Genomic DNA, 21,658 nt, shown 5'->3' on the forward strand with positions numbered 1-21,658 from the left:
CTCTATCTAAATTCTGGGTGGTAGTCAGATTGAAACCAAGATTCTCGGTCTTCCCAGAGAATTTCTTGAAAAAAAGAATTTCTTTAGACATTTATACCAAAAGGATACCAATAATATATTTTTATTAATGTACAAACAGGAAGCTTCAAATTATTTATCAAAAATACTTATTATTAATTAATAATTTCTTAAATTACTTTTTACTGATTCTTAATTAGCCTAAATTAAAAAAATCTCCCTTTTTAATTTAATCCTTTTCTTCTTTATTGTTCTACGGCGAAACAATCAGCTGGAAGAAAAGAGTAGCGCTATTGTATATTCTAGAGAGAATACATGTAACAGTATATATCCCACCATTAGGGGGGAGCAGGGGGTAAAATGACGCAGCGCGCTCTTTTAGGAATAATGTGTTTTTGATTGCTTAAACATCTTTTCAGAATATTTCAGGCCTTCCTTCAAAGAGCCTAAGCGCAAGACTATTACTCATAAATATATTACAACAGTTTGGCATAAAATGGCACTCCATAACGTACAACAACTTTTTTTTACCCTAAACTGATTTTTATTTTTTATTATTTTTAAATTATTGTTCTTTTGAATTTAATGGGTTTACATATTTTTGCTTATTTCTCATCAATAAACCAAAATGAAGTAAAGCCTTACACAGCAATTCTTTAACCCATAAACTATCAAAAATAGGCAGTTTCTGCTGTTAGAGTCTTTGAGGTATGAAGGTGGTAGTTAGTAGCAGCAGTACTTGTTAGTAGCTGTAGTTGTTAGTAGTAGCTGTAGTAGCTTAGTATTAGTAATCATAGTTGGGTTTTTTGTCCCATATCTTCTGAGGCTTTGGTTCATTTTCCCATTTTTTTAACCAAGCCCTTTCTCCTAAGGCCTGCAAAGAAAGGGGAGCAGTGACTCTGAGGTCAGTTATCCTCCTCTTGGAATTAGCGTAAGCCTCAAATAAAATATGAAACACGGCTGAACATTATGTAGCCATGAAGGTTACAAGAATTGAAAACCCATTTTGGAATTTAAGGTTATAAAATACAGTTAAATTTCAATAAAACGTAAGAATATAAATTAGGTTTTTTGTTGTCATAGTCTGAGGGAAAAGGCGTCAGAACTCCTCTAAAAAAAAAAGTTGTTAGTAGTATTGAATTTTAAAACAGGTTTCGAGGTTTAGAATATTTTTCTAAATCTTTATTCACATGTGGAAGTCCTACTTTTATATTCCCCGCCAAATTAATATGTTTCAACGAATTGCCATTTTGTTAGCTAAAAAATCTGTTTCTGCGAGCCAAAAGAAAACTATTTGTCAAACACAGTGATGATAGAAACTATACTCTAACCACCCTGTAGATTTAACGATAAACACAACACATTATTAAAAAAGAAAATAATAGGAAACACATACTGTTCCCTTTTGGGGATCTTCTGTTACTAAATCTGTGAAAATCCAACCAACTCTTTGCAATCCAAATTCTTTGGCAACAGTGCTAACTATTTCTTCCATAGGATCATCCAGAAACTTAATACATTCTCTACGGTTTTGCTGAGGTGGCTCGTATATAGCTGCTACAACAGCTACAAAAATGAGAAAGGATTTAAATTTGAAGATCAACAAAGTCATTTTACATTCAAGTCTGATTAGATACACCCTTGCCAACTTCTATTAAAAGAACATCTCACAGACTGACAATCAATAATTTTAGAAAAACAAAACAAAAAAAAACTAGAGATGCCGTGAAGTAACAGTTCCGAAGATGGAATACAGGGAAAAGAAAAAGACAAGGGAAAAAAATCAGAAAAGAAGGAAAAGCACCTGAAGAAAAGAAGGAAAACCTGAATAGTAAGTGAAGCTGTTCCTCTTGATCGATCTACCCGATCTACCCGACATCACCTCTTCACCTTCACTTATTCCTAGTCTTAGCGACTTAGCCTTCTTGACATTAATTTTCAAACCTATTCTTGAACCCTGAACTCACAAAACCTCTAAAAGTTCATTCATTTTGCTAACATTTTTCATCTCAGATGCATAAATCATCAGCATAATATAAGTCTAGGAGAGAAAGGATTTAAATTTGAAGATCAACAAAGTCAATTTACATTTAACTCTGATTAGATACACCCTTGCCAACTTCTATTAAAAGAACATCTCACAGACTGACAATCAATAATTTTAGAAAAAAACAAAATAGAGATGCCACGAAGTAACGGTTCCGAAGATGGAATACAGGAAAAAGCCGAAGACAAGGGAAAAAACATCAGAAAAGAAGGGACAGCATTGAGTTTGTTCTTTGGGCCTGGGATGCTTTCATTCGTCAATCATCTGCCATTTGAGTTCTTGAGTTCCATAATCTAAGAGTAAATTGCAATGCTACCCATCGAGTTGCATTTGTAATTTATTTTCAAAACCCCTTAGTGGTCAGAAACAAAGTACGTTTTCATGTCATTGAGGTGCTATTTTTTTCAAGAGAAAGAAGAAATGTTTATTATTTTTCTCCTTCTGGATAATGTGAAATACTATGGATACTGCCAAATTCTGGATACTGTTTTATATATATGTATATAAAACATATTTATATATGATATGTTTTAGGAAATAAATCGGTATTTTTCTAGTAGCATAACTTCCAGCCCTTCCCTTGGGGACTGGAGGGGGGTGTGTGGGTTATGTTATCTCTAAAGACATAATTATTGGACCTTTCAACTATTCTAAAAAAAAATGGCTATCTCAAATTTTGATCGGACGACTTTGGAGAAAAAAGGGCATGGGAGAGAGGCTTGTGACCCTCCAACTTTTTGGCCACTTAAAAAGGGCACTAGAATTGGCAAAAAAACTGTTTTTTTTCTGGTGCTTTCCTAGCGTTAGATGATTTGTTTTCTAACTTAGCAGTAAGGATATTTCATAGTCAAAGGATAATATTTGAATCGCGCATAAAGTGAGTCAATATTGGTTTTTTAAAATCTTTCTAATGCAAATAATTCAACATTTCCTATTTGTACAGGTCATTGGCGAAACTATTTACTGTTTCTTGCATAAGGTTATCAAAAAACTTAATTTCATGTCTACAGTTTTGTTGAAATGACTTGTATGCTTCCTCAACAGCTGGAAAAGCAAGGAAGGATGTAGGCTACATAAATAATCAACAAAATAAGTAATATTGGAAATATACCAAGTCCTACCTGCAAACAGGAAGAATGAATAGGTTATATTCACAGGCGAAACAAATAACAAGACTGAGCTAATAATTTGCCCTTAACTGAACCGCAATATATGAAGAGTGAATTTTCCTAAGTTATGTAGCATCACGTCAATCATCTTCTTTTGCAGAAGATCGACCCATACAAAACCCAAAAATCTTCCCACCACCTCCCCTCTAAAAAAGATACCCCTGCTCGACCATGAGTGCTAAGTTGTAATTTTTAGTAAGGATAGGAGCTACTAATTTGAATTTAATTGGGTTACAACATATGAGAAGTGAATTTTTTTTGGGTATGTAGCAATGTACCATATTTTTGCGGAGGATCCTATACAATTAGCACTTTAGGGTGACTCTGGAACGTGCCCCCCCACCCCACCACCATAAAAGTCTCCTACTTTCTAGGCTAGGCCTTAATTGTGTGGGCCATGATCATTTCCCATGAGTCCTTTGAAGAATAGCAAGCCGCTCCCTCCGTCTTCCTGTAGTAAAATAGCTTTTTTACATCACAAAACGCTGCATCTATTTAACAAGATATTCGTATAAGGAAAGTTAGAGCCCACTACCCATTTTAATGAAAGGCGGGGTTCTAAATTAAAAAAAAAACAGAAATTTTTTCTTTAATCAAATTGCGCAAAAAACCTCAGATTTGTGAAATTTGACTTTAAAAAAACATGTATAAAGCAGTGCCATCTATTCCATATAATAGAAAAAAAAAAACAGATGTCTACATAAACTAATGGAAATTAACATAGACTTGAATAACTGGCTTAACTTAATTAGTACAACGGTTGAAGTACATCATTACACAAAATCTGGAGTAGGCCGTTGTTTTCTAGAAGAGAAGAAATTGCTGCAAAATTGAGCTAGGATAAACTAAGAAAATTACAATTAGTTTCGATATTTTAATCAAGTTGATTGTTATTGAAAGAAGTCCAGTCATTTCTAAAAGAATAAAACTAAATTATTGAATTAAAGATAGCCTAATTTTGCTTTCCAAATTCAGAGCAGAGCAAATTAAGCCCCATTTTTCGGCCACCCCACATCCAACATGGAATTGGCCACGTGTTTTGCAGATTATCGTTCTGAGTGCCCGTGTTCAGATGTTCCAGAGCCCGTGTTCAACCTTACTATTCAAGTTCGTTCTAATTTTGAAGAACCCGTAAGATAAATATGCTTTCAAAGCTAGCAGGGTTGAACACAGAAAACCTGAAAAAAGTTCTTGTCGAAGCCACTTAAAACAATCTCCTAATCTGACAAACGATGACACATTACCAAAGATTGTGTTTAGGCAGGGCCGCTCCTAGGGCGTGGGGGCAACTGGGGCAGTTAGCCCAGGCGTCACGGCAGGGGAATCGCCCGCTTTGGTTCGGATTTTTTTGCTTATATTTGAGTGGGGAAGGGGCGCTGTAATCGATTTTGCCCCAGGCACCATCAACCCTATAAACGGCTCTGTGTTTAGACCAGGGGTGGCCAACCCATATTATTTTGCGGGCCACTGGAAATGCATCATTACTCCGCGGGCCGCATATAAAATTATATATACCCATATTAGATTTAGACCTATTATAGATATTTTTGAAGTGAAAAATTGAAAAATAATGAAGTTTTATTAATTATGTTTACTATTATTTTTACATATAAGCTTAAATAATATAATAATAATAATGATTCTAAATGCACATTGTAAAAAATATACAATACGAACAATAAAAAAAATAACGAAATAAAAATAAAATCATAGAAAAATATTTATTTCACTAGTGCGATGTTTATTTCTCCACTTATTCATTTAGCTTCTGCAAGTGGACCTCAGTTTGGGCATATTCACATCGTAATTGGTGTTGAAGGTTAGTGTCCGTTATGTTTGAGCATGCTTTTTGTTAGACTAATTTCATTTTTGAAAAAAAAAAAAAAAACGATTCGCAGGTGTAAGTTGAAATAAAAGCGCTAACAACTTTTGTGCCAAATTTCTTAAATTGGACGTAAATGTGACGTAAAGGTTTTTTTTGCGACGTAAATGTAAAAAAAAATTATCTATTTTTGATTCTGAATTTTCAAACTTACGTTTTAATTCATCATAATTCATTATTTGGCGATATTCTGGGACAGCCTCAATTTCAACATGAAAAGGAAATGAATATATTTCAAAAATTTCGGTGTATTTTTTCCAACTCTAAATTATTGAATCGGCTTTCAAAAACATCTGTAAGTTTTCCTATTTCTTTCGCATATTTGATATAATTGTTACATTTTGATTTCTTAAATTCTTTCAACAATGGAAAGTGGTGAGCATTATTAATTTCCAATTGCGATTCAAATAACAAATTTTTTCCTGAAATGCTCTGATGTGATTAAATGTATTGACTATGAAGTTATCTTTTCCTTGCTTAGGAAAAGAGCAGGACACAGGTTTAGACAGCTCTAAACAGCAGCACAGCAGGTTTAGAGCAGGACACTTCGTATCGAAGAAGTTGTCATAGAAACTTCGAAAAGGGCACATTTAATTGGAAATTGGAGTGGCTTGTGCCCTTTTTAATAGTCGAAAGTGATTGGACGACAACTAACACCCCTTCCACGCCCACCATCTTCTATAACACATCCAATCAGAATTTTGATATAGCAATTTTGTTCAGCGTAGATGATTACCAGTTAAAATTATATTTTTAACGAGGACATTCCCCCACTGTCTTCAGGGCAAGTATCATAAGTTATGCCCTGGGGGCAAATAAGTTTTTATAGAAGGCGTGGTCGTACAAATTCAAAAAAGGCTCATTCGATTGGAAATTCAAAGGACTAGTGCCCTTTTTAATAGTCGAAAGTGATCGGAGGGCAACTGACCCCCCTCTCACGCCCACCGTTTCCCCAAACACATCCAATCAAAATTTTGAGATAGCCATTTTATTCAACAATAATCAGCAATATCAGCATAATCAGCAGAATAAAACAATTTTATTCAACAATAATTCAATAATCAGCTTGGTGCTATTAGAATAAGGAAACGAGTTTATTCTGAAACAAACCAGCAAGCCCCTAAAATGTTTCTACTTTTGATGACTACAAGGAAGCTACCCTATAGCTTCCTAGTTTAGATTAGGAAAATGAGCTCCCTCTCGTACAATAAATGCCTATGCTTTGTAACTAGATGAATGTGCAAGCAAACTTTATTTCTTGTTACAAAAGGACACGCCTCGAAACTTTATTTAGATTTTGTTGGTTAAGAATTCTTACTAAAGGTGGAGGGAAAAAACAGAAATTATTCCTTATATGAAAGGGGCTGTCCCCTCCTCAACACCTCACTCTTTACGCTAAAGTTTTTTATTGTCAAAAAAATAGAGTTGTGAGAAAGTAAAACTTTAGCGTAAAGAGCGAGGCGTTGAGGAGGGGACAGCCCCTTTCATATAAGGAATAATTTCTGTTTAAGTTCTGGAAATTAGGTCTTTGAGGATGACAATCCCCCCCCCCCACAGCCCTCAGGGCAAGGGTTGTAAGTTATGCCCTGGGGGCATATAAGGTTTTTATACAACGCCTTGTCGTAGAAACTTCAAAACGTGCTAATTCAAGTGGAAATTGAAAGGGATAGTGTTCTTTTTAAAAGTCGAAAGAGATTAAAGGGGAACTACCCCGTCTCACGCCCACCATTTCGCCAAGCATGTTCAATCAAATTTTGAGATAGCGATTTTGTTCAACGTAGTTTGAAGTTCTGGAAATTAGGCCTTTTAGGATGATAACCCCATCAAAAGCCCTCCGTGCAAGGGTTGTAAGTTATGCCCTGAAGGCATATAAGGTTTATATAGAAAGTTATTGTAAAAATTTCAAAAACGGCTCATTTGATTGGAAACTGAAAGGGCTAGTGCCCTTTTTAATAGTCGAAATTAAGTAGAGAGTAATCAACCCCCTCTCACGCCCACCATTTCCCCAAACACATTCAATCAAAGTTTAGAGATAGCCATTTTGTTCAACGTAGTTGAAAGTTCTAGAAATTATGTATTTGAGGAAGAAAAGTCCCCAAGAGCCCCCAGGGCAAAGGTTGTAAGTTATGCCCTGGGAGAATCTATGGTTTTTATTGAAAGTGTTTTCGTAGAAACGTCAAAAGGGCTCATTTGATTGGAAATCGAAAGGGTTAGTGCCTTTTTTTATAAGGTTTTTATAGATAGCGTTGTCGTAAAAATTTCAGAAGAGGGTCATTCAATCGGAAATTTAGAGGGCTAGAATCCTTCTTAATTGGAGAAAGTGAGTGGTGGGTAAATAACCCCCCTCTCACGCCCACCATTTCCCCAACCACTGCCCATCCAAATTTTGAGATGGCCGTTTTGGTCTGGAAATTAGGCCTGTGAGGATGACAACCCCCCCCCCCAACCCACACGGCAAGGGTTGCAAGTTATACCCGGGGGAGCATACAAGGTTTTTATTGAAAGCGGTGTAATAGAAAATTCAAAAGGGCTCATTTTATATGAAATTGATAGGGCTAGTGCCTTTTTTAATAGTCGAAAATGATTGAAGTGATACTAACCGCCCTCTTACGTCCATAGTTTCCCAAAAAAAATACAATTGAAATTTTGAGATAGCCATTTTGTTAAACGTAGTTGAAAGTTCTGGAAATTGGGCCGTTGAGGATGACAACCCTCCTCACAGCCCTTAGGGTGAGGGTTGTAATTTATGCCCTGGAGACATATAAGGTGTTTATAGAAAGCGTTGTCGTAGAAACTCAAAAAAGGCTTATTCGATTGGAAGGCTAACATTTTTATAGTAAGATCGATGTTGGTAGATTATATATACATATATATATATATATATATATATATATATATATATATATATACATATATATATATATATATATATATATATATTCTTTTTTTTGTTTAGACCAGGGCTCTTCGTATCGAAGGAGTTGTCGTAGGAACTTCGAAAAGGGCTCATTCGACTGAAAATAGAAAGGACTGATGCCCTTTCTTAAAGTCGAAAGTGATTGAAGGGCAACTAATCCCCCTCCCACGCCCATTCTCCCATTTACCCATTATGTTTAAAAACTAAATGTTGTCTTAAGATTAAATCAAAATGCACTGTGTTAATGCTAATTCCCAATAAGGCATCTCAGCAATATCCCAAGAACGACTGAGGGTATTATGTTCAAACTTTCGGGGCTACTTCTGCTCTTAAAATTTAACCAAATCAAAATAGCGTAAGTGTATCCAAGCTATCAAAGAAAGTAAACAGGTTTTTTTTGCGAATGGTATCAAGTTTACTATTTCAGGTCAACTAGAGGAGGTATGAAACTAAATTAAACACTACTATTTGTGTCCAGATTTTAAAAGGGTGCATGTTGTTAAAAATAGCTGACAAATTTATTCCAGCATATACATAGCAGGCCAAACTATAAAGTCTTAAAAAAACGAAAAGATTTAAAGATTATTTTCTTTTTCCCTGAAAAGACTATGTTAACATAAAACAAACAGAAATTAATTAAAAAAACTTTTTCCACAAAATAGGTTTTTCAAAGAAAATTAAAGAACTCCATTAAACCAAAATTGATCAAAAATGAAACCCAAAACGAACAGAAATTACAATAAATTACCGAGTCAAACTCAAAACGAGCAGAAATTAACATGAGTTGGCCTCAAAACCCCTGTGCCTTCCCAAGGCCAGAACATAATTTGCAAAATACTGAAAAAGATACAAATGAATGTGCATTGTCAGTTTAATATACATATAGTGATATTTAGTAATCAAAATGCTAATATTATTTGATTTATTAAAGGTATAGAATTAAAAACATTTATGTTTTTTCAGTAAAGTGCACATTTTGTTCTGGCCTTGGGAAGGCACAGGGGTTTTGAGCCCAACTCATGTTAATTTCTGCTCGTTTTGAGTCTGACTCGGTTATTTATTGTAATTTCTGTTCGTTTTGGGTTTCATTTTTGATCAGTTTTGGTTTAATGGAGTTCTTTAATTTTCTTTGAAAAACCTATTTTGTGGAAAAAGTTTTTTTAATTAATTAAGAGTGAAACATCGAATCCGTGATGTTCCAAGATGTGTACGCATCATGAGGGCGCTGAATATAGAAGTGTGATGAATCTCACAGGCCGCAAAAAATATTTACGGCAGGCCGCGGGTTGGCTACCCCTGGTTTAGACCATTCATTTGGGATTAAATGAAAAGCAAGTGGTACCCTAGTGAGGTGGGAGGAAGTAATAAGGAAGGTTTTAAAGATAATTGGAACTTCATAGGAGGGGCAACAATGATTATCCAATCCTCAAGAAGTTTCTTTTCTCTTTGGCCTTTACAAAATTAACATTTCAAATATAATCTATGTGCTGTTTTGTTTAATTCACAACATAGTAATTTTTTTTATAATCTTTTTAAAGGAAGCTCATGCTATTTTCTCTACAGGTGTTGTAGGTTAGTCCATTGCAGGTGTTGTTTTGAAAGATAGGAGGGGGGGGGGGGCTAATAGAAAGGATTAGACTTAGCTACTGCAATTGAGACTAGATTGACTATTTGCAATTAGGTTGACTTAGGTTTATAGGAGCAAAATAAAACTTGGATGGCCATTTAGTTAATGCGAATTTTCTTTTTCTTAATAGATTTTTTTTTACTCTCTTTTTTGAATATGGCCTTGTAGACTTTCTTTAAATAAAATAATCAATCTATTCTAGTTTCTTGAAAATAACATCTAAGATTATATGATTGCTTTCATGGAAGAGATCCCCATTAATTGTGGTCAATGCTATTTCCTTGCAAGTAAAAATAGTCCCCTTCCTATATCCCTCTAATTGACCATCCTTCTGGATATCCATAAAAAAAAGTATAAATTAAAAATGGCAATGCAAATGATTAATCTTTCCTTTTCTGGACTAGCCAGGTTTGGCTATTTCCCTTTTTTTTTACTTTGATTTTTTTTACTTTTTTTTACTATTTCCCTTTTTTTACATTTTAACTTTGATTTCACAATCATTTGTCAAGTTTAAATTTCGTTGGGGATTAAACTTTATGAAAAATGAAAATTGTATTTTTTTTTTTACAACAGGTAAAGAGACTGAAACATTCAATGAGCAAAATTTACAAGGCATGTTGGGAGGGGAGGGTGATTGTTGTCTTCATTACCTACTTCCTAATCACTATCCATACCGGAAAAAAATATCACAAAATAAACATGCTTTAACGTATGTAAATTTATTTTTTATTTTTGACTTCAATCTTGGAATTTCTTCTTGGATTTTTAGGATTTTAAGTAAACTCTTCAAAAGACGTAAACATGCTGGTTATAGCTGGCTCAAGACAACAAGCATACATAAAGACCATGGACCTGTGTTAGTTTTAAGAGACAGTAGAAAAGCGCTGGAAAGAAATGCAGCCCACTAAACAGAATTGTAAGATGTCAGATCTTCCTTACTCCCTACCCCTTCCTGTTTCTTCCTTACTCCCTCAACTACCCCTTCCTTACTTCCTACTCCTTCCTGTTTCTTCCTTGCTCCCTCCCCTTCCTTACTTCCTACCCCTTCCTGTTTCTTCCTTACTCCCTCCCCTACCCCTTCCTGTTTCTTCCTTACTCCCTCAACTACCCCTTCCTTACTTCCTACTCCTTCCTGTTTCTTCCTTGCTCCCTCCCCTTCCTTACTTCCTACCCCTTCCTGTTTCTTCCTTGCTCCCTCCCCTACCCCTTCCTGTTTCTTCCTTACTCCCTCCCCTATCCCTTCAATTTGTTCCTAAAATGACATCTCTGTTATTAAGCCTGCCAAGAGAAGACAAAAATGAGCTTTTTAAATTACTTTTAAAAATGAGCTTTTTAAATGTTTTTTTTAATCGGTCCCTGTTGAAGATTGAATAAAAAAAAAAAAAAAAAAAAAAACAACCAATTTTTCCAACTCAAAGTAAGGAGCCATTAAAACTTTAAACGAACAGAAATTATTACATATATGATAGGGGTTGCCCTCAAGCTAAAGTTTTCAGTACATTTAAAAAGTTTCTTATTGTTCCAATTAAACAACCCTTGCATTTCAGGAGTCGCTTTGCAAGGAATTGGGACAAAATTTAAACTTCAGCGTAAAGAGCGAGGTTTTGAGGAGGGGACAAGCCCCCTCATATAAATGATAATTTTTGTTCATTTTACGTTTTAATATTGCCCCTTACTTTGAGTTGAAAAAACTACCCTCCCTGGCAACCCCCCCCCCTAAAAACTTCCCTTCCGATAGAAAATTCTCCCCGTGCAAAATCCCCATAGCAGAAAAGTCGTCCTCCCCTTCCTACCGAAAAATGTATACATACTCCCCAATAACAAATACTATATGTAAACAATGGGCTAATTTTCTAACTTAAAAACCTTACCCCGGGGGTTACGGGGGTGAGGTGGAGTGGGGGGAGTGTCAAGTTATCTCCAAAGGCATAGTTATTGGGTCTTTCAACTATTTTGAACAAAATAACTATCCCAAAATTTTGATCAGATGATTTTGGCAAAAAAGGGCGTGAGGGGGTCTAGTTGCCCTCCAATATTTTAGGTCACTTAAGAAGGGCACTAAAACTTTTAACTTCCGTTCGAATCAGCCCTCTTCCGGTGAAATAAACAAATAAACACGCATCTGTGATATTTCGTCTGGCAAAAAATACAAAATTTCATATTTTTACAGATAGGAGCTTATAACCTCTACAGTAGGGTTCTCTGATACGCTGATTCTTATGGTGTGATTTCCATTAAAATTCTACAACTTTTAGGGGGCGTTTCCTTCTTTTTTCGAAAATAAGACAAAGTTTCTCAGGCTCGTAACCTTTGATGGGTAAGACTAAACTTAATGAAATTTATTCCGTTTCTTAGAGTTTCGGTTACTATTGAGCCCCGTCGCTCCTTACTTACAGTTCGTTACCACAAACTGTTAAATAAAAAAAGGATGACGTAATTTCAATAAAAGGCTCTAGCAACTTAGATACATAAAAAGAGAACCAACCTTTTATGCCCAAGGGTACATCTTTGTGTGGCTTATACCATCCATATAAGTGGCCAGCTCTTTGATTACCAGTAATTCTCCAATAGTTCAAAAATCTTTCCACAATTTGGGGATTTTCAAATTCAACATTATCTACGTGTCGATACGGCTAAAATTAAAGAAAGTATTGAAAAGAAAGTTTAGATTACCACATCTTCAGATGCGGTTTCAGGGTAGGGACAGAGGAGCATTTGGCCCGGGCGCAGAGATCTTAGGAGTGCAAAATTTTGAACAAGTAATCTAAAGGTTATAATCATTTTCTCATTTTATTAATAAAGTAGAGGTGCAGTTAACAAATGCAAATAATAAATAAATTATTCATTATTTCAGAGCGAGAGAGCGAGAGAGAGAGAGAGAGAGAGAGAGAGAGAGAGAGAGAGAGAGAGAGAGAGAGAGAGAGAGAGAGAGAGAGAGAGAGAGAGAGAGAGAGAGAGAGAGAGAGAGAGAGAGAGAGAGAGAGAGAGAGAGAGAGAGAGAGAGAGAGAGAGGGTCTTGAGGAGAGTGGACTAAAGCACAAAAAAAAGTTATTAGCTCTTCAATTATCTCTTTAACGATATATTAAAATCTTCGAATACTAAAATAGATTAGCGTAGCTAATTCAAGAAATGCATGCTCTTAATACTATTACACAACCCCACGCTCAGACAGCAACGCTCAGCAGAAATTTATGCATTATATCCAACCAACAGTTAAAGAATTAAGTTTCTTTTAACAGTTTTAGAATAGTTAGCTCAGACGTAGGTTACATAAGGCATTTACAACAGATTATCCTAGTACTTTTCCCCAGCTTAGAGCGTACTGCTGCCCTGAAGCAAACATTCTCTACAATTAATCCTAAGAAATTCGTATTGCTGTTGCCCAGCTTAGAACATAATCCAGACAGCCAGTTGAAAAAAAGACACTAAAAAGGAACTTCCAGATAAAAATTTCACTAGGTATTGCAATTTTATTATAACACAGGTGCAAACGATCCTACTCGCCGAGGAACGGGTATCAGAGACCTTTCAAAGAATTACCTAAAAATAATTACATTTTTGGTCAAAAATTTCAAATTTTCCAAAGGTTGTGGTTAAATTTTCTAAGGAAGAAATTTTATCTTGAGGATATCTTCTCTCAGTGTGTTCTTCTCTGTATACCTATTAAAATGTAAAAGAATCTGAATATTACACTCAAAATACCTTTTTTTGAAGCATCAGACCCCCCCACCCACCACACACACACACGCTGGAAATACTGGTATATATTATTAAACTTGGACTTATCAAATTTTACCCCGGAGACTAGTTTTTAAATCAGTTAAATATTTTTTGAGTTGTCTATTTATCACAAAAACTTACTAGAGGTTCATATTACAACGTATTTATTCAGTACTTGGGATTTAATAAAAACAAATTGCTTTTGGTAAGATTTACTGGAATCAAAATTAGACAATACAAGACTTATCAGCTGTTAAAGTTAGATCCAGTATGCTACAATAACAGAAAAACAGACTAAAATGAGTTTCAAGTTAGTACAGTTGTCAAACACTAAACCCAAGAGCATGGGTAACTTATAAGAGTGGAAACTGGCGCTAGTATCGGTAAAAAATACATCAGCCCCATAGCGTTTGGCCAAACTTAGCATTTTTTCATGCTTCGCAATTTTTTCTGTTAGGAACTGAGATCAGACACTTCTTACTACACTAATTTTATCAATTAAACATATTAAATTAATTATTCTTATTATTACATTGAATAAATGCCAAGCGTCACCAAACCCTAGATGGCGTTGCGTTATTTGCCAACACATATTTTAGCAATATTTTACTAAGTACCGGTAACTGAGAATGGGTACCTAAAATGTATTTTGGGTAAAAAGGGGTAAAGTGTCTAAATGGGTTTGAGAACCACTGGTCTAAGGCCCTGCGCAGTGCGAGATCGCTATCAGTAGTGATCATGCTACATCACTACAGTTTGTCAGTTTCATTTATAATACGAAAACAGACGCTAATCTAACAGCTTTGGTTGAGTTTTATTCATTTTACCACATGTTTCTTTCTTGATTGTTTATAGAGTGCGTGTTATCCGAGACTTTGTTTATCCGAGGTTCTCTTGGTCCAAATTACCTCGAATGACCGCAGCTCTACTGTATTTACTTTTTTTTAATGCAATGCTTAAATTCCAGTCAGCACTTTGAAACAAAAGTGAACGGTTCAGCAGCTGACAAGTTATCCAAGACTCCACAAACTAATAACAATGTCAGCCCACAGAAACTGACATAGGAAAAAAGCAACTAGTACCCTTACCAGACAACTTGACTTCTACTCTTCAGTGACGGTTCTGGCCTCTCTTGTGCCCAGGGAAAATCTTGGGCAAAAGCCCCTTCTATCTCCCAAAAATTTTCAGGCCGAATTTTGAAAAAAAAATTCATTTATTAGCCAAATTTTTCATTTATTTAAACTTGACTTTTCTTATTTAATATGTGAAAAGATATAGGGAAAATGGAAATTTTTTATTCAATTTGCTTATGCTTACTGCCAACTGAATCCACTAAATTATTTAGATTTTTTTTTTTTTTAATTACAAAATGATTATCACTGTTAGATTATTTATTTGAAATATTGGGCCCCTAAGATCTCTACGCCCAGGGCAAGTGCTCCCTCTGCCCCCTCCACTAAAACAACCTCTATTGCCCTTACCTACCATTACAGCATGACAAACTGGCCCTTAACAGAAAACCTGAGTTAACACTCAGTCAGGAAGTGGGTTGTTAATTAGATTTCGATAATACTATTTATACCTTTTGAGGAGATCATTATTTAAACTCCGTTTGATAGGTATTTTTTACCTCAAAATTCCTGCCCTTAACAAAGATTTATAACGTATACACAAATTGTTTTCAGAAATAGATTATTACTCCAAAAGACTTAGCAAGTGAAAATATGTTCAAGGTTTAGTTACACGATCTGTTAATGTCAAAACACATCTTTGCTTCAAGAACATGTACATAATAATGTTACATAGCATAACATGTACATTCCCCTGGTAATCTCTCTCATTTGAGGGCTAGATAGCCACAGGGGTGGATATCTAGCCCTCATACAGAGGTGGCCAAATCTACAGCCTCAGAGTCAAAATCTGCAGCAACAAATACAAGTGCCACCACAGCCTCAAGCACATATTTCCTATCGTTGCTGAATGTCCAACAACTGCCAAATCTATTATCGTTCTGAAGGTCAAAACAGCTAGGAAATCAGTAGGTCAAAACAGCTGTTCCTGGTGCTACAACCAAGCAGATGGTTGAGTAACATGCTGCTTGTTCTTCAGTGTATGGTGTAGTGACATCTGGGCATTGTTTATATCATCCTGACCAGAGGCGAATATATCGGAGGGACAGAGGGGACCCTTGCCCCCGGGACAGAAATTTCACGGGCACAAAATTCCAAATTAATAATCTAACAGTAATAATCATTTTGTAATTTTTAAAATTTATTTTTATTAAAATAAAGTAGATAACGCAGTTAAAATGAGAAAATAATGAAATAACGATAATTAAAATAATTAATAATGATTAAATTTTTTAAATAGCAAATTAATCAATAATAAAATATTAATTAACTAATAAATTTAATATAATTTTGTTAAAGAACGAACAACTTTATTAAAATTTGGCTTGAAGCTTTTTTGGGAGACGGACCGGCGATGGGGGGGGGGGGTAATCAAGATTTTGCCCGGGGCGCAAAAGATAGGTGAGAACCGCCACTAATTCTGACCCACGGTATCGAAATCCCCCAATAAGCTCCCAGTCTATCTTGACTGTGTCAAATTGGGTCTTATCCTCCTCACCTCTCCTTACAATGAATTAGGGGTTGTATTTCAACGTCTATTTGGCAAAAGGGCTATCTGACCTGCAAGTCACGCGATCAAGGCAGGTTAGGTGGCGAAAGTTTGAGCCATAATTGATCAAACAATTACTAAGAAATATGAAAAAGAAATCCACAGATGAAAACTGCCAAACATACCTCAAGCTAATTGAGGTTTTACAGGCACAAACACTGTTGCCCATCAACCCGAAGCCACACCAAGTGGGATTCTACTGTCTGTTGATTGTTTGCGACAGGCAGAGTTGCCGTTCAGCTCGGAAGCCAGCGTTTACTCCCCCCCCCCCAAAAAAAAAAATACCCCCCTGCGGCTGGTTGGTCTCCAATCACTTTTGACTTATAAAAAAGGACTAGAACTCTGAATTTCTGATCGAATGAGCATCCTCGGAAGTTTCTACGACCGTGAGGCGGAGATAGGGATGAGGAAGAGGCAGCCCCCCTCCTATACGGAATAAATTCTGCTCATTTTGGGGTTAATGTTACTCTTTACTTTCATAGCGCAGACCAGAAATATTCACAGAAATCAAGAGGGATTAAAAATCAATCTGAAGGCTCAATGAGAGTTGGGATGTTTTGGTATTAAATGCAACCTTTGACGTATCTCCCTCCCTCTCTAACTACAAAATAATGATTGAACCCCATTGTAGAGGTTTAAAGCCCTGATAAGCAAACGTTTTCCCCTTACTTGAATATGCTTGTCCGGTTTGGCACTTTGCCCTTACCCAGGATGAAACTGATAAAATAGAACGAGTTCAGAAGAGATCACTGCAAATCATTTATGGCGGTTCCCCTCTACCTTACTCCTTTTACCTCAAAGAATTTAAACTTGAATCCCTTCTTCCCGCCAAGAAAAATTATGCCAAAGATTTGGCTTCTCCTTCAACATCCCATCTACCGATCATTCCTTCCCCCACCTTTTGTCCCTATAAGATCTCGTCCCCCCCAGGGAAGTGGCTGAGACGGTTCCGAAACTGACCCCAGTCCACTGTAACACCATGCGCTACAGTAAAAGCTTTGTGCCAAGCTTTTTGAAATATTACAATGATCTCTAGTGTGTTTATTCTTTAGTTTATTTTATCCTGACGAAGTTTTATCAGACAATTTTATTCTCAATCTCAAGTGTTTTCATCCTTTAGTTTATTTGTCCCGACGAAGTTTTCTCAGACAACTTCATTTTGCTAATTATGACTAAGAGACATCATATTTGGGCTTTGCCCACGAGAGTTATGTCTTGTTTTTGAATTAAATGAATTTGAACGTTTGGAATTGTAAAACAACATAGAATTTACCTAAGACAATGAAATCTGTTCAGACCTTAAAAATTTTTTAGCTGGTTTGGGAGGGAGGTAGATGTCTCAAAGGGAGCATTTTAATGCCAAAACATCCCAACTGTCATTGAGCTTTAAGATAAGCACAGAATTTATTCTAAGAAAGAGACAAGGGGGAGGGTGGAGGTAGAAACTGATTTGTAATCCCCAGGGCCGTATTCAGGACTTTTATTGGGGGGTTATTTTTTGCGGGGGGGGGGGGGACAAAAAACTTTAAAAAACGCACAAAAAAAGTGAAACTGATATTTAATCCCTCTTGATTTCTGTGAATATTTCTGGTCTACGCTGTTATTGTGAAAGTAAAGAGGTAATATTAAACCCAAAAATGAGCAGACTTTATTCCGTATAGGAAGGGGACTTACCATTTCTCATTCCTAGTCCCACCTGATGGTCGCAGAAACTTCGGAAGATGCTCATTCGATCAGAAATTGAGAGTTCTAGTCCTTTTTTATAAGTCAAAAGGGATTGGGTAAGCAACTAGACAAAAGCATCTACCAAACAACTTGACTTCTGCCCTTCAGTGGAGGTTCTGGGCTCTCTTGGGCCTGGGGCGAAATCTTGATTAGCCCCCCCCCCTCTCCTGTCTTCCCAAAATTTTCAGGCCAAATTTTTACAAAATAATCATTTTATTAACCATATTTTTCATATATTTAAACCTGGCTTTCCTACTTATGATTATTTCCTCGTGTTTCGTTAATACTGCCCTTCATAACCCTCGGACAACTAACCTTTTTCCTAGTCAATATTCACCCTTTCGACCCCGCCTCCCGCGTTCTGCTTCAAGAAAAATCCTCCTTCTTACCCCAATAAAAGTTTCTACTAAAAGATACAGAAAACTTTGATCCCTTACATAGTTGACATGCTCAATCAGTGAATCTCCTCCCCCCTCCCATTTACTCCCTTTTTACCTTATAATTTCAATGTTCATTTTGCAAATTTCGAGCTTTCTGTTTTTTGGTCGCATAACTAAATTGTTTCTGTTTTAAATATTTTATTCTCTTTTTAATTTTACGAGTTTTCATCGTTTTAACATTGACCCTTTTATAATTTTTTCGTTGTTGCGTTTTTGGTTCTTATTTGTTTAACGACGGGAAAGTACGAATTCGGCCCATTTGGGCTTGTGATAGCCGTTTTTCAGTAGTAAATCTTATCTTCTGTGAAAAGATATAGAGAAAATAAAAATTTCATATTCAATTTGCTTTTGCTTACTGCCAACTGCACCCACTACTTCATTTTGAAAAAAAAAAAAAAAAAAAAAAAAAAAAAAAAAAAAAACACAAAACGCATAGACCCGGTCAGCTCGTGTAATCCCCGATCAGCTCGTGTAATCACTTAAGTACAAAGTAAGTAAGTAGTACAAATAAAAAGCCATACTGAATTAAGAAATTTCCGGATCTTATGCTATAAATTGACTGCAATGAGATCTGAGGGTACACCATAACCCTCAGATCTCATCAAGAGTTTAATTATATGGTCTTATATCAGATACCACAGTAGGCCTACGTCTGATTTTATTGTAATTCTACCTAAATACCCAAAAGAAATCCTCTTTTTACGACTGTGTTCATAGCATTTGCAGGGAAGTAATTATTTTTTTATTATGATTTATACATTTTTAGTATTACTCTTATTCAATTATAATATATACCGTATAAAATATTATTTAATAGTTTATTGAATTATATAATTATTATTGTATTTATGCACATTAATTATATATAAACATTCAGTTATAATAATATTACTTTTTTATCTAATCATTATTTGATTATATAATTAATATATATATATATATATATATATATATATATATATATATATATATATATATATATATAATTAATGTATATATATATATATAAATAATTATATATATATATATATATATATATATATATATATATATATATATTAAATTTATAAATATATATATATATATATATATATATATATATATATATATATATATATATATATTAATTATTTATAAATATATATATATACATTAATTATATATATATATATATATATATATATATATATATATATATATATATATATATATATATATATATATATTATATATAAATATATATATATATATATATATATATATATATATATATATATATATATATATATATATATATATATATATATATATATATATATATATATATATATATATATATATATATATATATATATATATATATTATACATAAATATTTAATACTATAATTTTATAAATATGTTCATTTTAGAGGTTGGTAAAACAGAGAAAGGGAAGAAAATTTATAAACCTGTCGATTGAGTGTTATTGCACCGGGCCGACATCTTGGACATCCTCCTTCCAAATCTGGCGGATGATTTGGACAGCCTGGTTTCAGCGTGCACATGATATCATCAAGCTGGGCATATTTCCCTCTGTAAAAAAAGACACTGACAAGGGAGAAAAATGCCTAAAAAATTGAAGGGAGAAAGAGAAGAAAAAAATTTCATTCAAGGCTATAATACCATCCCGTTGTTGATCATTTAAAGCAGTGGCGGGTTAAGGCTAAAGCAGGTCACAGGCCACATTGTATTTCCGGGCATATTTTTCAGTAATGACATTCTTTACGTTTTAAAGCATATAGTATGTAGTTCTATTTAATTATTGAATCCAAGAAAAAATGGGGAAAAAAATAATATACTTGTACACAAATATGAATAATTCAAACAAACAAACATAATTTATTAAAACAAACAATAGTATTTAAGCAAATATGCACAGCTTTATTAATTAAATCGCCATTTTTCTCACTTTTAATTCTGCAAGCTTGTCAATTAGTTTTTCACAATTAATCGAGTTATTTAATAACTTTTTCTATATAAAGTAATGATAAACTATTTAATTTCTGTTTGCCTAATATGGATCTTAAATTTTTTTTTCTGGTCATTGCTGAGAATGATCTTTCACCACTTGTGTTACTTATTGGGAAGGTTAAATAAATTCTCAGAATTAACATGGATTGTTAAAATTATAAAATTGTAAACAATGAAATTATAATTTCTAAACCTATTTCTCGGGCCCCAAAAAATTAGGGGGCCATACGCACGTGCCTAGGTACAAGACAAAAAAAGCTCCTTTCTAGAAGTGGTCTTATACAAGATATTTGAATCAAGATTCACAATGAACTGTGTTGAAAATAGAATTTCCTTTTAAAAAGATAAAAAATTGTAGATTTAATGTAAAAACGTGTAGGAATGAAAGACTTATACTTCAACACAAGCAAGGAATTTATGGTGAAGAAACAAGACTAAAGTGTTGCCCCCACAACACATTTGTAGGTGAAACCAAAGAAAGACTGGTAAAACACTTCATGTGTTTCACATGAAGCACTGCCCAAACACTATAAATGTTAGTTTTTAACATAGGACTAAATTCAAATAATTATTAAAATCGTAAACTAAAAACTAAGATCTTAAAAATCTTAAAACCAAGATCTTAAAAAAACAAGATCCTAAGATCTTAAGATCGTAAACTAAGATCTTAAAAATCGTAAACTAAAAACTAAGATCTTAAAAATCTTAAAACTAAGATCTTAGTAGAATGCTTATAATGAATTTGCTTGCCTCCATAGGAATTCCCATGCTATTTGCTTGCCTTATATTCCTCGGCGTCTTTATAGCAATTTCCATGTAATTTGCTTTCTGGTAGGTATTCTATTCTACAGGTCATTACACTCTTTGCCAAGAGATTTACGCAATTAATTAAACCTGTATTATAAAACCAGCGCGTCTTGTTTCGAGTTTTAACGGACAAGTTTTTGAAAAGCAAACAGTTTTTTTTTCTTGTTTAGCATTTGCAAAAAAGGGGTAATTAGTGAGTGGAAAATTTTTTAATGCATTTTCAATCGGAGATGTTTGATTAACCTTTGCAAAAAAAGGGGTAATGGGATTTGTGAATTGGAGGAGATGCCATGATTATGTACTGTATAATACACAAGTGATGTTTTGGAGCGTATTGTCAATTTAACGAGAAAATGATTGAAAAGTGTTTTGAGGGAGACGGGTGGCATGGAGGGTTGAGTTGCATGAGATTTCAGTTAAAGGGGGTACAGTTACACGGGGGTTTCAGTTATACAGGGATTCAGTTACAAGAGGGTTCAGTTGCACGGGGTTGAGTTAAATGGGGATTGAGTTCCACGAGAGTACTAGAAAATGACTGAAAAGTGTTTTGAGGGAGATGGGTTGCATGGAGGGTTGAGTTGCATGAGAGTTCAGTTAAAGGGGGTACAGTTACAC

General features: G+C 34.7%; 1 protein-coding gene across 1 annotated transcript in view; it reads right to left on the reverse strand.

Annotated features, from left to right (window-relative positions):
* The window catches only part of LOC148939865 (nuclear protein localization protein 4 homolog), a 217,502-nt gene that overhangs the window by 158,033 nt on the left and 37,811 nt on the right, over positions 1-21,658 (reverse strand). Inside the window, exons 5-7 of the mRNA XM_089106457.1 lie at positions 19,675-19,798; positions 12,146-12,293; positions 1,415-1,584 (exon numbers count right to left, since the gene is read on the reverse strand). Coding sequence (XP_088962583.1) covers positions 1,415-1,584; positions 12,146-12,293; positions 19,675-19,798 — 442 coding nt within the window. The remainder of the gene's footprint in view (positions 1-1,414; positions 1,585-12,145; positions 12,294-19,674; positions 19,799-21,658) is intronic.

This window comes from Artemia sp. Qi Xiang Cuo, chromosome 20, assembly GCF_049724085.1.
Source record: "Artemia sp. Qi Xiang Cuo chromosome 20, ASM4972408v1, whole genome shotgun sequence".
NCBI classification, from domain to species: Eukaryota; Metazoa; Arthropoda; class Branchiopoda; order Anostraca; family Artemiidae; genus Artemia; species Artemia sp. Qi Xiang Cuo.